General features: G+C 49.2%; 1 protein-coding gene across 5 annotated transcripts in view; it reads left to right on the top strand.

The window, feature by feature from the left end:
* Window positions 1–12,256, top strand: part of fat3b (FAT atypical cadherin 3b) — a 65,476-nt gene that overhangs the window by 48,171 nt on the left and 5,049 nt on the right. For all 5 annotated transcript variants that reach the window (XM_086057018.1, XM_086057015.1, XM_086057017.1 and 2 more), the window contains exons 35-48: window positions 98–311; window positions 472–686; window positions 760–897; window positions 1,890–2,033; window positions 2,272–2,469; window positions 2,721–2,998; window positions 3,438–4,000; window positions 4,108–4,239; window positions 4,905–5,062; window positions 5,827–6,292; window positions 6,587–6,743; window positions 8,415–8,571; window positions 8,877–9,272; window positions 9,381–9,633. In XM_086057018.1, coding sequence (XP_085913144.1) covers window positions 98–311; window positions 472–686; window positions 760–897; window positions 1,890–2,033; window positions 2,272–2,469; window positions 2,721–2,998; window positions 3,438–4,000; window positions 4,108–4,239; window positions 4,905–5,062; window positions 5,827–6,292; window positions 6,587–6,743; window positions 8,415–8,571; window positions 8,877–9,272; window positions 9,381–9,633 — 3,469 coding nt within the window. The remainder of the gene's footprint in view (window positions 1–97; window positions 312–471; window positions 687–759; window positions 898–1,889; window positions 2,034–2,271; window positions 2,470–2,720; window positions 2,999–3,437; window positions 4,001–4,107; window positions 4,240–4,904; window positions 5,063–5,826; window positions 6,293–6,586; window positions 6,744–8,414; window positions 8,572–8,876; window positions 9,273–9,380; window positions 9,634–12,256) is intronic.

Below are 12,256 nucleotides of genomic sequence, written 5' to 3'. Positions count from 1 at the left end.
GACTTGAATCTTTACAAAAACACTTAATTGCTACTCCAGGGACTCCCAGTTGTCTTCGATGTTTACAAAAGTAAGCGTTCTGGCTTGCGACCGCCAGGTGGACCTGACCGTGCTGGTCCTGGACGTGAACGACAACGCGCCGGTGTTCCAGAGGCGGGACTACATCGTCACCGTGCCCGAGGACGTCGCGGTGGGCACCGAAGTGCTGCGGGTGCTGGCCACCAGCGCCGACATCGGGCCCAATGCCGAGATCTCCTACCGGATCCGCTCAGGAAACGAGATGGCCAAGTTTTCCATCGATAAGAACCTCGGTGAGCTGTCCGGTCCGTATACCTTCAGATCGACGTGTGGTTCTTGAGGGCAGCGGCGTCTTTGGTTCCCTCTTTGGGACCTTTTGCGTGTTGCGCCCGGAAGACTTTCTTCTGGGTTCTTCAAACAAACACCCGCTTGACTTCTGCCTACGGCTCCTAGGCTCCATCTCGGTGGCCGACGATGTGGACTTTGAGGTGTGCAAGGACTACTACCTGACGGTGGAGGCCTGGGACGGCGGCAGCCCGCCCCTGAGCGCCGCCACCATGGTCACCATCCAGCTGATGGACGTCAACGACAACGCCCCGGCCTTCAACCAGGACGTCTACAACGTCCTCGTCAGCGAGGACGCGCCGGTCGGACAATCCATAACCAGGGTAGTCCGATTGCGTTCTTGGAGGCAGCGTGAGCTGAAATCGCAATGACTCAACAGACGTGTGTTTGTCGAAGGTGCTGGCAGAGGACCTGGACAGCCAGGTTAACGGACGCATCACCTACTCCATCCTGAAAGGCGACCGGACTAACCACTTTTGGATCGACCCGGTGACAGGGCTGCTAAAAGTCAATAAGCGTCTGGACCGCGAGCTGGTAAAGCGGATGACACACACACACACAACATACTGATTTTGAACATTTAAAGCGGAAGTTAACCTAAACATATTTTTTTTCAAGAATGTTCTATGCAAGTCCACTAGTTGAAACAGGCCATTCTGATAAATATTGCGTTTGTGGAATAAGTGTTAATCCACTCGTTTTGAGCCATCTGCGGGGGCGGCCATTTTGTCTTCTGTCCACTGAAAATGACATCACAACTGCTCACAACGACCAATTGCGGCTCAGATTCAGAAAACAGGTCAGCCGTGATTGGTCCTTGTGAGCAGTTGTGATGTCATTTTCAGTCAACAGAAGACAAAATGGCCGCCCCCACAGATGGCTAAAAACAAGTGGATTAACACTTATTCCACAAACGCAAAATTAATTAGAATGCCCTGTTTCAACTAGTGGGCCTGCTGAGAACATATTCTTGAAAAAAAATATGTTTGGGTTGACTTTCGCTTTAAACCGTTTTTTTGTTTGTTTGTTTGTTTTTTAAATGTGAGAGCCCCCACATGTGACGGGACATAAATGCTCTTGTGTCTGCTTATACTGAGTTTGTGTTTGGGCAAACTTTGATCGGAAGAGAGGCACACCCCACACGACAGGATAATCCCTCAGGCTAATATTTAGAGACGACCAGCAATTGTGCTTTGCCGACTATGATTGCGAGGGAGGGGAAAAAAAAGAAAGACTCTTAACGCACCGCATAGCTCGGGATAATCGCTCAGGATCGTCTTCGGGGACATCCGGTAATCGGGCCTTTGCTGGCTTGAAAAGGAAAATGCTCAGATTTGTCTGGATTGCCAGTAGGTGTAGAACCATCTAAGGAGGCACCGTTAAGCGCAAAATAACTCACGAGGAAATCAATAGTCGTTTTCTGAGTCAGCGCAAGGTCAGCGAGCGCTCACATTATGCGGCCGTAACGAAGCGCGTCGGCCGTATCGCCTCATGCATAAAGATGTGCTCCCTCTCGCCCCGTGCAGGTGTCCCGCTACGCTCTGTCAGTGCAGGCCTTCGACAGCGGCTCGCCCGCCATGTCCTCGGCCGTCGCCGTCAACGTGGACGTCGCCGACGTTAATGACAACCCGCCGCTCTTCACCCCGCCCAACGCCACCGCCGCGGTCCAGGTTAGAGCCCCCGACACTCACTCGATCCCGCTTGCCTCTGTGCTGGTTTACGCTCCTGCCAAAGCAATAAAAAAAAATATGGGCTGCGAGTTGTGTCTATTCTGAAGTGAGTCGAGGAGCAGAATGTAAAGTCGTATTTTCCTTTTGTAGGGAGTAAAAGTAAAACATCGACAGAAAAATAAAGGGCATGTGCGTCTCATTACGTCCCACCACGGATGTTTGTTTTTGGAATTTACAGCTGAGCCAAGCTCCCGGCAGCGTCCTGCTGCGTCTGTCCGTCAGCGACAAAGACTCCCCCAGGAACGGCCCTCCCTTTCAGTTCGCTCTAGTTTCGGGGAACGAGGGCGGTTTCTTCACGCTGGACCAGACGGGGACGCTGAGGTCCAACCGCGAGTTCAGCCCAGAGTCGCCCCGAGAGTTCACCCTCGAGGTCCAGGTTAGAAACAAATTTTTTTTTTTTTTAAATGCTATGCCTCGTCAAGCCCCGTAAAGTCCGGACCGTTCAATAATTGAAAAAAAAATCCAAATTCGGTGAACGTGGACACATTATTGCAGGAGTCCTCAAACTTTTGGGGTTCAGAGACCACTTAGCACGCATGTCTACCCCGAAAAGGCCATGAGAATTGCAGCGGTACCTTGAGTACTTTAAGAACCACCGTCCCCGGGAATGCCCTTTTCGTTGGACAGGTGAGCGACTCCGGCCGGCCTCCTCTGGTTTCGTCCTCGTGGGTCTTTCTGCGGGTTATCGGGAACAGTCAGTACAAGCCGTCCGTCTCGCCGCTGGAAATCTTCGTGGTGACGGCGAGCGACACGTTCCAGGGCGGCCCGATTGGTCGCATCCACGCCACAGACCGCGACCCCAGCGACGCGCTGACCTTCACCCACAGGCCGCAGGATAAGAGCATGTTTAGCATCAACAGGCAGGACGGGAGCGTGACAGCTCTGCCGGGTCTGGAGCCGGGCAGGTAAACAACACTTTGCTCGACTACTTTGGAGCACAATTTACAAAAATGTCCAGCTTGCCTCTTCATGTTTGGGACATTCATGCAGGGGCGGAGCCACACCCAGGCCCCACCCAGATTGACAGACTGCCCACCCGATGAGATTCATGAAAAAAAAAAGATATACTTTTAGTTAAATTATTAAATTATTTTTGAATTTGTGTTTTTTTGTATTTGATTGAATATTAAGAATGGCATAATTGTGGTTATCTCATGAAGATCTGAACTTCATATTCAGTTGATTCTTTTATTTGAATATACGATGTAGGAGGATTGTGCTCAATGAGAGAAATATTCAGGCCCGCCCGGATTTTTCCAGGCCGGCCCATTTGCCACGTTCTGGCTCCGCCCCTGCATTCATATTCTTTGATCTTTTTTCTTTTTTTTTTTTTAACGCTGTCAGGTATCAGATGAACGCCACGGTGAGCGACGGGCGCTTTGCCGTGATTGCTGACGTCTCTGTCCGAGTGGAGCAGGTGACGGGTGCCCTGCTGCGCAGTGCCGTGGCCCTGAGGTTCCGCTCCCTCTCTCCCGAGGAGCTGCTGGGCCGCTACCTCAACCACATCCGGCTGACGTTGCGCGCGCTCGCCGGCTGGAAATGGTCGGCGGGACAACAGGACCCGCTCCACATCCTCGGCGTGCAGCCGGTGGACGGGACGTCCGACGTGGACCTCCTCGTGGCCGTCGAGAGGCCGGAGACGTCCGGTGGCGGCGGAGGGGGCGCGGGGGGCTTCTACGCGCCCCGAGAGCTGGCCGCCAAGCTACGGGAGGCAAGGGGGCAGCTCCGAGGGGTCCTGGCCGCTGCGGCGGCGGTGGGCGGCGTCTGCTCCGGGGAGCTGGCGTGCGGGGACAAGGTGTGCGAGCAGACGCTAGCCATGGAGGCCGGCTCGCTACTGGCATACACCACCGAGAGGGTCAGCCTGGTGTCGCTGCCGTTCAGACGCATTGAGACCTGCACCTGCCCCCGTGAGTTTTTTTTTTTTTTCTTGTGGACCGCACTAACCCCCCCGCGTTCATCCGCCCCCATTTTGGAGTACCTAATGCCGCTCCGTTGTGTGTTTTGTTCCAAGCAGGTGGGGCGTGTCCCGTTCCCGCGGAGCTTTGTGAAGGCCAGTCGTGTCCCGCAGACATGCGGTGCGTTCGCTCCGGTCCGATGGCGCCATCTGTCTGCCAGTGTCTACCCGAGCGACTGGACGAGTGTGCCGGTAGGATCTTTGAGGATTACTTGAAACTTCCTGAGCAGAAAAGAATCCGTTTAGAAATGTCACGAGGTCTAACATTTGTAGCAAAACGTGGTTCTTGACTTGGTTTGTGAGCTAGCTCTCGTCTACCCCTTTCACACTGAGCTGGTGCCAGTGCAGATTGGGTACAGGTTTTAGCTGCTAACGTGGCCTTTGACATGGTTCAAAAGTCAGAAATCCAAGTCAGGGTAAAGTCCAATCTTTCTGTGGTTCTTGACTGGCTCAAGATTGATGATGAAGTTCTTAACTTGGTTTTCTAATTAGGTTTTAACGTGATTCTTGACTTGTCTGAACTTGGTTTTTGACTGGGAACTTCTCAACTGACGTGGTTCTTGACTCGGTTCAAGACTGATTTGGACTCGGATTTTATTATGAATTGTGATCTGCCTTATCAGCCTTTAAAAAGCGGTCTTGGCCTCAATCTGTTTATACTTTCTTTCAAATAAAGATTTTGATTGGCGTATATGGTTCTTGATTTGTTTTTCTGACTGGCTCTTTATGTTTCTCGTCTGGTCCTGGGCATGATTTGGTTGGTTGTCGATGGTTCTTACCTGGATTCTTTTCTCCACGTCCAAACATTTATCCATGAAGTCCTCTGAGAATTTCTGTGTGTTTTTGTCTCCGACCAGGCCAAAGCTCTCTGAGTTTTTCTGGTAATGGCTACATCAAGTACAAAGTGACGGAGAGCGGTCAGAACGGCGAGATGAAGCTGGGCCTGAGCGTCCGAACGCTGCAGACCAGGGGGGTCATCATGTTCACAAGAGTCAACCCCTGCACCATGCTCAAGGTGAACATCGAGGCCTTTGAATGCGAGTGTCGTCCTGGGCGCACGCCAGGGCAAAAGATGTTGCTGTGGTCCAGATCGAAGCAGGTAAAGAGAACCACTTCAAGAAGAAGAATGTCGAGAATCAAATCTAGCCCTTTGATACCAAGCTGGTTCTCGAGGTGATTCTTGACATGGTTCTTGATTCGTTTTTTGGACTAGTTCTTGACTTTGCTCCTGAGCTGTTTTTTTTTAAACTTGATTCTTGACTTGTACCTAACTTGTTTTTGACATGGATCTCAATGTGGCTTTTGACTTGTATGTGACTTGGGTCTTGACTTGTTTTCGACATTTTTTTTTTTTGACTGGATGTTTTGCATTTTTCTGGACTGTGTTCTTGACTAGTAGTGGGCCAGGTTCTTGAATTGTTTTGCTGGTTCTGTATTTGGTTCTTGATTAGTTTTCTTTTTTTTTTTCTTCTTTTTTTTTTTTTACTTTGTACATTGTTTTTTTCACTTGATTCTCTACTTTTGACTTGTTTTTGTTCGTTTGGCTGTGCTTCAACTTGGTTCTTGGTACTTGTTTTTGACATGTTCTGGACGCGGTTCTTGCCTTGTACTTGACTTGCTTCTTCACTTGGCTCTTTGTTTTTCAACCAGGTTTTTGGCTTGATTTTTGATTGGCCCTTGAGTGTTTTATTTGCTTTTTAACAAGTTCTCGACACGGCTCTTGACTCGTCTTTTCATCTTGGTTCTCGTCTCCGTGTACACCGAATCCTTCTGTTCCAGATCGAAGGTGGCCGCCTGTGGTTCCAGCTGGACTGCGATAACACACTGGGCATCATGGGAATCTCTGGGCGTCAGATCAACGACGGGCTGTGGCACGCCGTGGCCTTGGAGCTGACCAACAACTACACCCTGCTGTCATTGGACGACAGCTACGTGGAGCGGCGGCGGGCCGCCCGAGCCCCTGTCCGCCTTTGGCCCGTCGCCCCGGAATCATCCTTCTTCTTCGGGGCGCAGGTTAGGCCACTGGCGGCGGGCGGCCAAGGAGCACGGGCCCAAGATGGCTTCCAGGGTTGCCTGGGCCGGCTGACGCTCAACGGCAGAGAGCTGCCGTTGCAGAATAAGCGCAGTCGCTACGCCGAGATCGCCGGGCTGAGTGAGGTGGAGCTGGGCTGCGTCCTCTACCCGGATCCCTGCGTCAGCGACCCCTGCCTCAACGGAGCCATGTGCGCCAGCCTGCCCTTGGGAGGTCGGTCCCGCTCATTAAAATACATTTTCAAAAGTGAAATTCGGCCAGTAAAGGTAATTTCATGCTCGTAACAAACCTTTTACCCACACCCGGCAAAGGCAGCTTATTTATGCGCGTTTATAGCCTTTTTTTCCACACATACTGTAGCGTCTGCAAAATTGGGTCATCAGTCATAACAGAAAAAGCAGCGATTCCGCTGTTTACTTGCCTTTAGCGCAGAACCCAGCAAAGAGTGCCGCATGTCTATTTCACACAGATAGTGGTACGGCGCTTTTTATGTTGTCTCCTCCACAGGCTTCGGGTGCACCTGCAGCTCTGGCTTCACCGGGGCACGCTGCGAGAGCCCCGTGACGCCCTGCGCGGCGAACCCCTGCCAGGCTGGCGGCGAGTGCCAGGCCGTGGAAGGCGGCGGCTTCGTCTGCGGGTGCCCACCGGGACTGAGGGGGCTGATGTGAGATCAAAATGTTTTTGGGCCTTAATGGAGCGCTGTCTTGTTTGCAGCTCAGTGTGTGGCTGGTACTACGAAAAGACGCCACAGGAGGGCAGCAGCACTCCTTTTTACACACTTGGTTTGATGCTGCTAAATAATTGAGAGTAAGGGCCTGAGGTTTGTCTTCAAAATGAAGCCCTCAGAAGAGCAATCAGCAAGAAAATTACAATTAATACATCATGTGCAATAATAAATGGTACATTTAAAAAAAAAAAAAAAAGACTACAAATGAATGTATTAGTGTTGAATAATTTATAATAAAAATAAAATAAAAACAAACAATACATCAACAAGATAGTTACAAAATATATTCAAAAAAAATAATGTACAATATCTATTTTTAGTTTAAGTTGACCTCTGGCCCAATGAACCATGTGTTTTTCTGAGCCAATCCACAAAAATGAAAATAAATAGACATTAAAAAAACAGTCACAATATCAATTTGAAAAATTGAATAAAAATATACGATAACAGAATTTAATGTTATTTTTCAATCATAAAATCATTTGAGCCCCAAGAACTGCATGAATTGTCGTACAATTTCACAATTCTAGCAAAAAATCAAAAGCGCATTTGACATAATGAGAATGACAAATGCAAATTAACAAAATGTGCGGTTGCAGACAACATGCTGTGCAATAATATTTGAGTAAAATTACTTCTCATTTCAAAACAAATGACAATTTAAGTTTTCTTGATTGAATTCTTTTTCAAATGTGTGGGATTGCAATGGTTATTTACTTCATTTTTTTTTTTTAAATTCAAACAAGTGTAATCCATGTGATTGATGATAATATGCACTCCACAATAAAAACCAAATGTATAGCTGGAACAATTAAACATTTACGTGCAAACAATTGGATTTCGTGAGTGCCAGGGGTTAACGGGTTGTAATTGTTCTGAGGCTGCAGCTTGTCATCAGTGCATAGTAATCAGCCGTAAACGCGCTCACTCAGCACCTATTATTCAGCGTGATGACATTTCCAAGTGTTGCCACACATGTCGTGCAGCGCAACCAAATATCAAACAAATATCATCATAATCATAAAGGGGGATGAAGAAGAAGCGGCGGCGGCGGCGTGCTATGCTAATGAGAATGAAGACACCAGAGTGTGCGCGTGATGCAAGTCATCATAAATGAGGAGAAAACGGCTGAGTCTCGCCGGGGGGGCCGACGGCAGGGGGCCGCGTTTCAAAGCAGGAGCATGCACGCGCGTCGGCGGGCGGGCGGACCACCGCCGAGTGCGCCCCCGCTAAAAGTATCTTAAATTTGAATTCATCTACAAAGGCAAATGCCGTTATTGTTCAATGAAATAGCCCCTCGATAACGTTGGAATCTCCTCGGCTCACGATGTTGTCGTATGTTTGGACCCTCTGTCACACTAAGATCATTTGCCTTTTTTTTTTTTTTTTTTTTTAAAGTGGGGAGATCTTGTTTGAAATTTGAAGGTCGTACGTGGATCAAGGCTCTCAATGTGCGTCCGAGTCGGGTTCGGCCGCGGACCCGGAACATGCGATGGAGGGGGGGTTTCACTCTACTTACTTACAGTTATGCCCCTTGCGTGTGGGAAAGGAGAGGCAGTCTTAACTCTGAAAAATTTGGGGTCAAAATAATCGTTGACCTTCCGCCAGATGCGACGAGGACGTGGACGAGTGCGAGCAGGCCGACTGCGGGGACGCCGGCGAGTGCGTCAACACGCCGGGATCATTCTACTGCAACTGCACGCCGGGATACGAGGGCGGGGCCTGCGGCGAGGCGGGTGACGGCGGCGTGGACGACGACACGCAGGTGCGGACGTACACGCCAACCATCCAAACGTTTAACTGGTAGTGTAGAAATACTTTTAAAATGATTTTAAAAAAAACAACAACATTTGAATAGAAGTTATGTCAAGATTTCAAAGTCAAAATGGACAGATGTAATATTTCATGTGGAAGATATTAGCAACTTCTGCCAGTGTTCAGTGTAAACTACAAATAGCATCTGAAGATCCGTAACAGGTGTCGATCATCTCCGTCAACTGCCAATCATCCGTGTCAAGTGTCAATCATCTTTGTCAAGTGCTCATCAGCGTGCGCGTGGCTGCCTCCCAGGCGGAGCCGCTGTCGTACGTCGGCCCTGGCGAGATCATCGGCATCGGTGTGCTGGCCTTCGTCATCGTCCTGCTCCTCATCCTCTTCGTCATCTTCCGGAAGAAGATCCAGTTCCGGAAGGACTCGGCGGGGGCGGCGCCCGGGGCGGTCGCCGGCGTCATGGCCGTGTCGGCCATCACGGAGACCAGCTACATGTTGCGCAAGACGGGCATGGGCGCAGAGGGCATCGAGTTCAAGGCGGTGCGCGTGTCGGGCTCGCCGGGGAAGGCGGGCGTCATCGGCGACGGCGACGAGGTGGGCGGCGGCCCGACGGGACCACCTCAGGTGGTGGTGAGACCCAACGCCCACTCGCCGCTGATGGGGGGGAGACACGGCAGGGACACAGATGGAAGCAGGGTCAGTCACGCATATTGGACATCTAGCATGCTTTCATCCGACATCAATCTCGCATTTTTGTCCACCCACGCAACCCTCCAACCATCTTGTCCCGTCTTTCCGTCACAGCTTAGCAGCTTCCTGTCCGACACGTCCAACGTGCGCGGCAACCGTCGGGGCGTGGCCGTGTGCAGCGTGGCGCCCACCAACCTGCCCCCGCCGTCGCCCTGCCGCCGCCTCCTCAACCAGCACAGCCCCGCCCACAAAGTGTCCTGGGAGGGCGGCGACACCGAGGCGCCGGGGGAAGCGAGGCGGCGGGACCAACGCGAGGACGAGTGGAGTCAGAGAGCCTTTGAGATGGAGAGGACGGACGCCGGCGACGGTCAGACCGCACGCGCGCGCGCACACACACACACAGGCACAGGGTTTCAAGTTTATAGATTGAAGATTAGAAGATTAGATTGGTTACAGTTTCAAACAAGGGTTAGGGTTTTAAGCCTGGGTTGAGGTTTTTAAAGCAGAATGTGAAGCCGGTGTCAGTGTTCTACAGTAAGGTTTAAAGCCAGAGCTATGGTTTCAAAGTAAGGTTTCAAGCCTGGTTTGAATTTCAAAATAAGGGCCTTCAGGCAGAGTTGATTCTTCACATTTCGGTAAGGCGTCCAAATTAGGGTTTCAAGCCATGGTTAATGTTTCAAACAAGGGCAAGGGTTTCAAAGTAGGGTTTCAAGCCGTGGTCAGAATATCAAGCCTGAGTTGGTGCTTCAAAGTAGGGTTTCAAATTAGGCTAAGGTTTCAAATTAGGTTCTCAAACAAGGTTGAGGCTTTCAAAGAAACGTGTGCTGGGGCCACTTTGGTGTGTTGGCATGGTTGCCATGGAGACGGATTCCTTCCCAGCTGACCTCGATACACTTTTTCAAACTTTTTCATTGTCAATTCTAATGAACACATATGATGAATAAATATGAATAATAAATCTGATGAATATGTTGGAGTTTCTACTTTGTCCTACTTTGGACCTAAAGTGCCCCAGTTGGAAAAAAGTGCCAAAAGACAGCAAGTGAGACAGACCTCGGACCTCGGACCTCGGACCTCAGACCTCGGTCCTCTTCTTTTGGCCTACAGTGGCGCTACCGCAGCGAGAGGGCGGAGCCAGATAGGACTGCCCTGCCGTGTGTTGATTGGTGGACAGCGACTCGTCACTTCCACAATAGGAATAGCTAGCAAGTAGCCGCGTGGTTGAAAACCCTTATTTGAAACCGTAACCCGGGCTTGAAACCCTACTTTGAAAGATGAACCCTTCTTTGGAACGCTAATCCTATTATTTTGATACTTGAATTTGAAATCACAGACCTGACTTGAGACCGCAACAAAAACCCACATTTTAAAAGCCTAACTAAAACATTACCACGAGGTTGAAACCCTACTTTGAAAGACTAACACAGGCTTAAAACCCGAACCCTATCTTAGAATTTTACTTCAAAATCCTGACGTAGAATTCAAACCCAAGCTTGAAACGCGTCATTCAAACCCTAACCCTGGAACGGAACCTAACCCGAATCCTCGTCTTGAAACCCTACTTTGAAAATGTCACTGAGCCTTGAAACCTTCGTTTCAAACCTTAACACCATTATGCATGGCGGGCTAAAACCCCAACCGTAGCTTGAAAACCACCTTTGAAACTTAATCGATAGGGGTGTTCCACTCAGGGTTTTATGGTGTCGTTTTTGACACCAGCGCATGGATTAGCTCCACATTTTTCAATTCTGGAGCTGCTCGCTAACGATCATTTCATTAATCGATTAATCTGTCAATTATTTTTTCAAAGAATGAATGTGTGTGTTTTTTTGTTTTTTTTTTAAACAGCTACTACTACTCCCATTGGACTTGTTTCCAGTGCGAGAATTGAACGGAAGCATTTGTGTTTATTATCGACCTCTTCCTGCTGGCCATCATCGATTTCCTCCGCAGGGATCAGGATGTCCTCATCGGGGCGCTGCGCTAACCCGCCGAGGAGGGAAAGCGTCTAATTAGTGCCTGGCTGAGGTGGCTGAACGGACGCCCTCGTTAGCCGCTGCACTTTGTTATTAGCGCTGAGCTAGGCGGCAGCCAGCCAAGGAAGCGTCGCTCGCTCAAAGACGGTCGAGGCGAGCGAACGAGCCGATTGGTCGTTTACGCGGCTCGCTGAATAATTAATTCATTAGCATATGATGAATAATTTAGTAACACGGAACATGAGCGCTCACATGAATTCTTTTCGACCCTCACTCCAAGCCATATTTTAAAACCCATTTAAAACTTTACCCCTGACTTGAAACCCTAATTTGGAACCCTAACACAGGCTTGAAATCCTAACCCGAAGCCCTCATTTGAAATCTAAATCTAATTTAAAACCCTCGCCAATCGATTGAAACCCTAACCCAGGTTTAACACCTTACTTTGAAATCCTCTCCCAGGATTAAAATCGTAACTTGAAACCCTAACCCTGGCATGAAACCCTACTTTGAAATCCTAACCCTTTTTTTTTTTTTTTTTTTTTTTACCCGAAACAAACCAGACATCCTAACTTAAAGGGGAAGTCAACATGCCAAAAATGTTCTTTACAATAATATGTTCTATGTGCCTCCACTAATCAAAATACCAAATTGACAGCTTAATCGATTAATATTGCATTTGTGGAATATGAATTAATTAAGCAGCAAAGTACACCATTATCAGGGGACGTTTGCCACGTTATGTCGGCTGAAAATGACATCACAGTCGCTCAGGTAACGACCAATCACAGCTCACCTGTTTTCTGAAGCTGAGTCGTGATTGCTCGTTACCTGAGCCCTGAGCAACTGTGATGTCATTTTCAGTCGACAGCAAGTGACAAAATGGCCGCCCCCTGAGATGGCTACAAACGGATGGATTTTGAAGAATATCAAATTTAGACCCGAGGGACTGTATAGAACAGATTGTAGAAAAAAAAATGTTTGGGTTGATGTCCGCTTTATGACACTAACCCT

This window comes from Filicampus tigris, chromosome 17 (assembly GCF_054856515.1).
Source record: "Filicampus tigris isolate MCC_2025a chromosome 17, RoL_Ftig_1.0, whole genome shotgun sequence".
NCBI lineage: Eukaryota > Metazoa > Chordata > Actinopteri > Syngnathiformes > Syngnathidae > Filicampus > Filicampus tigris.
Note: the sequence above shows the minus strand (reverse complement) of the source record. Positions and strands in the feature narration are given on the sequence as shown.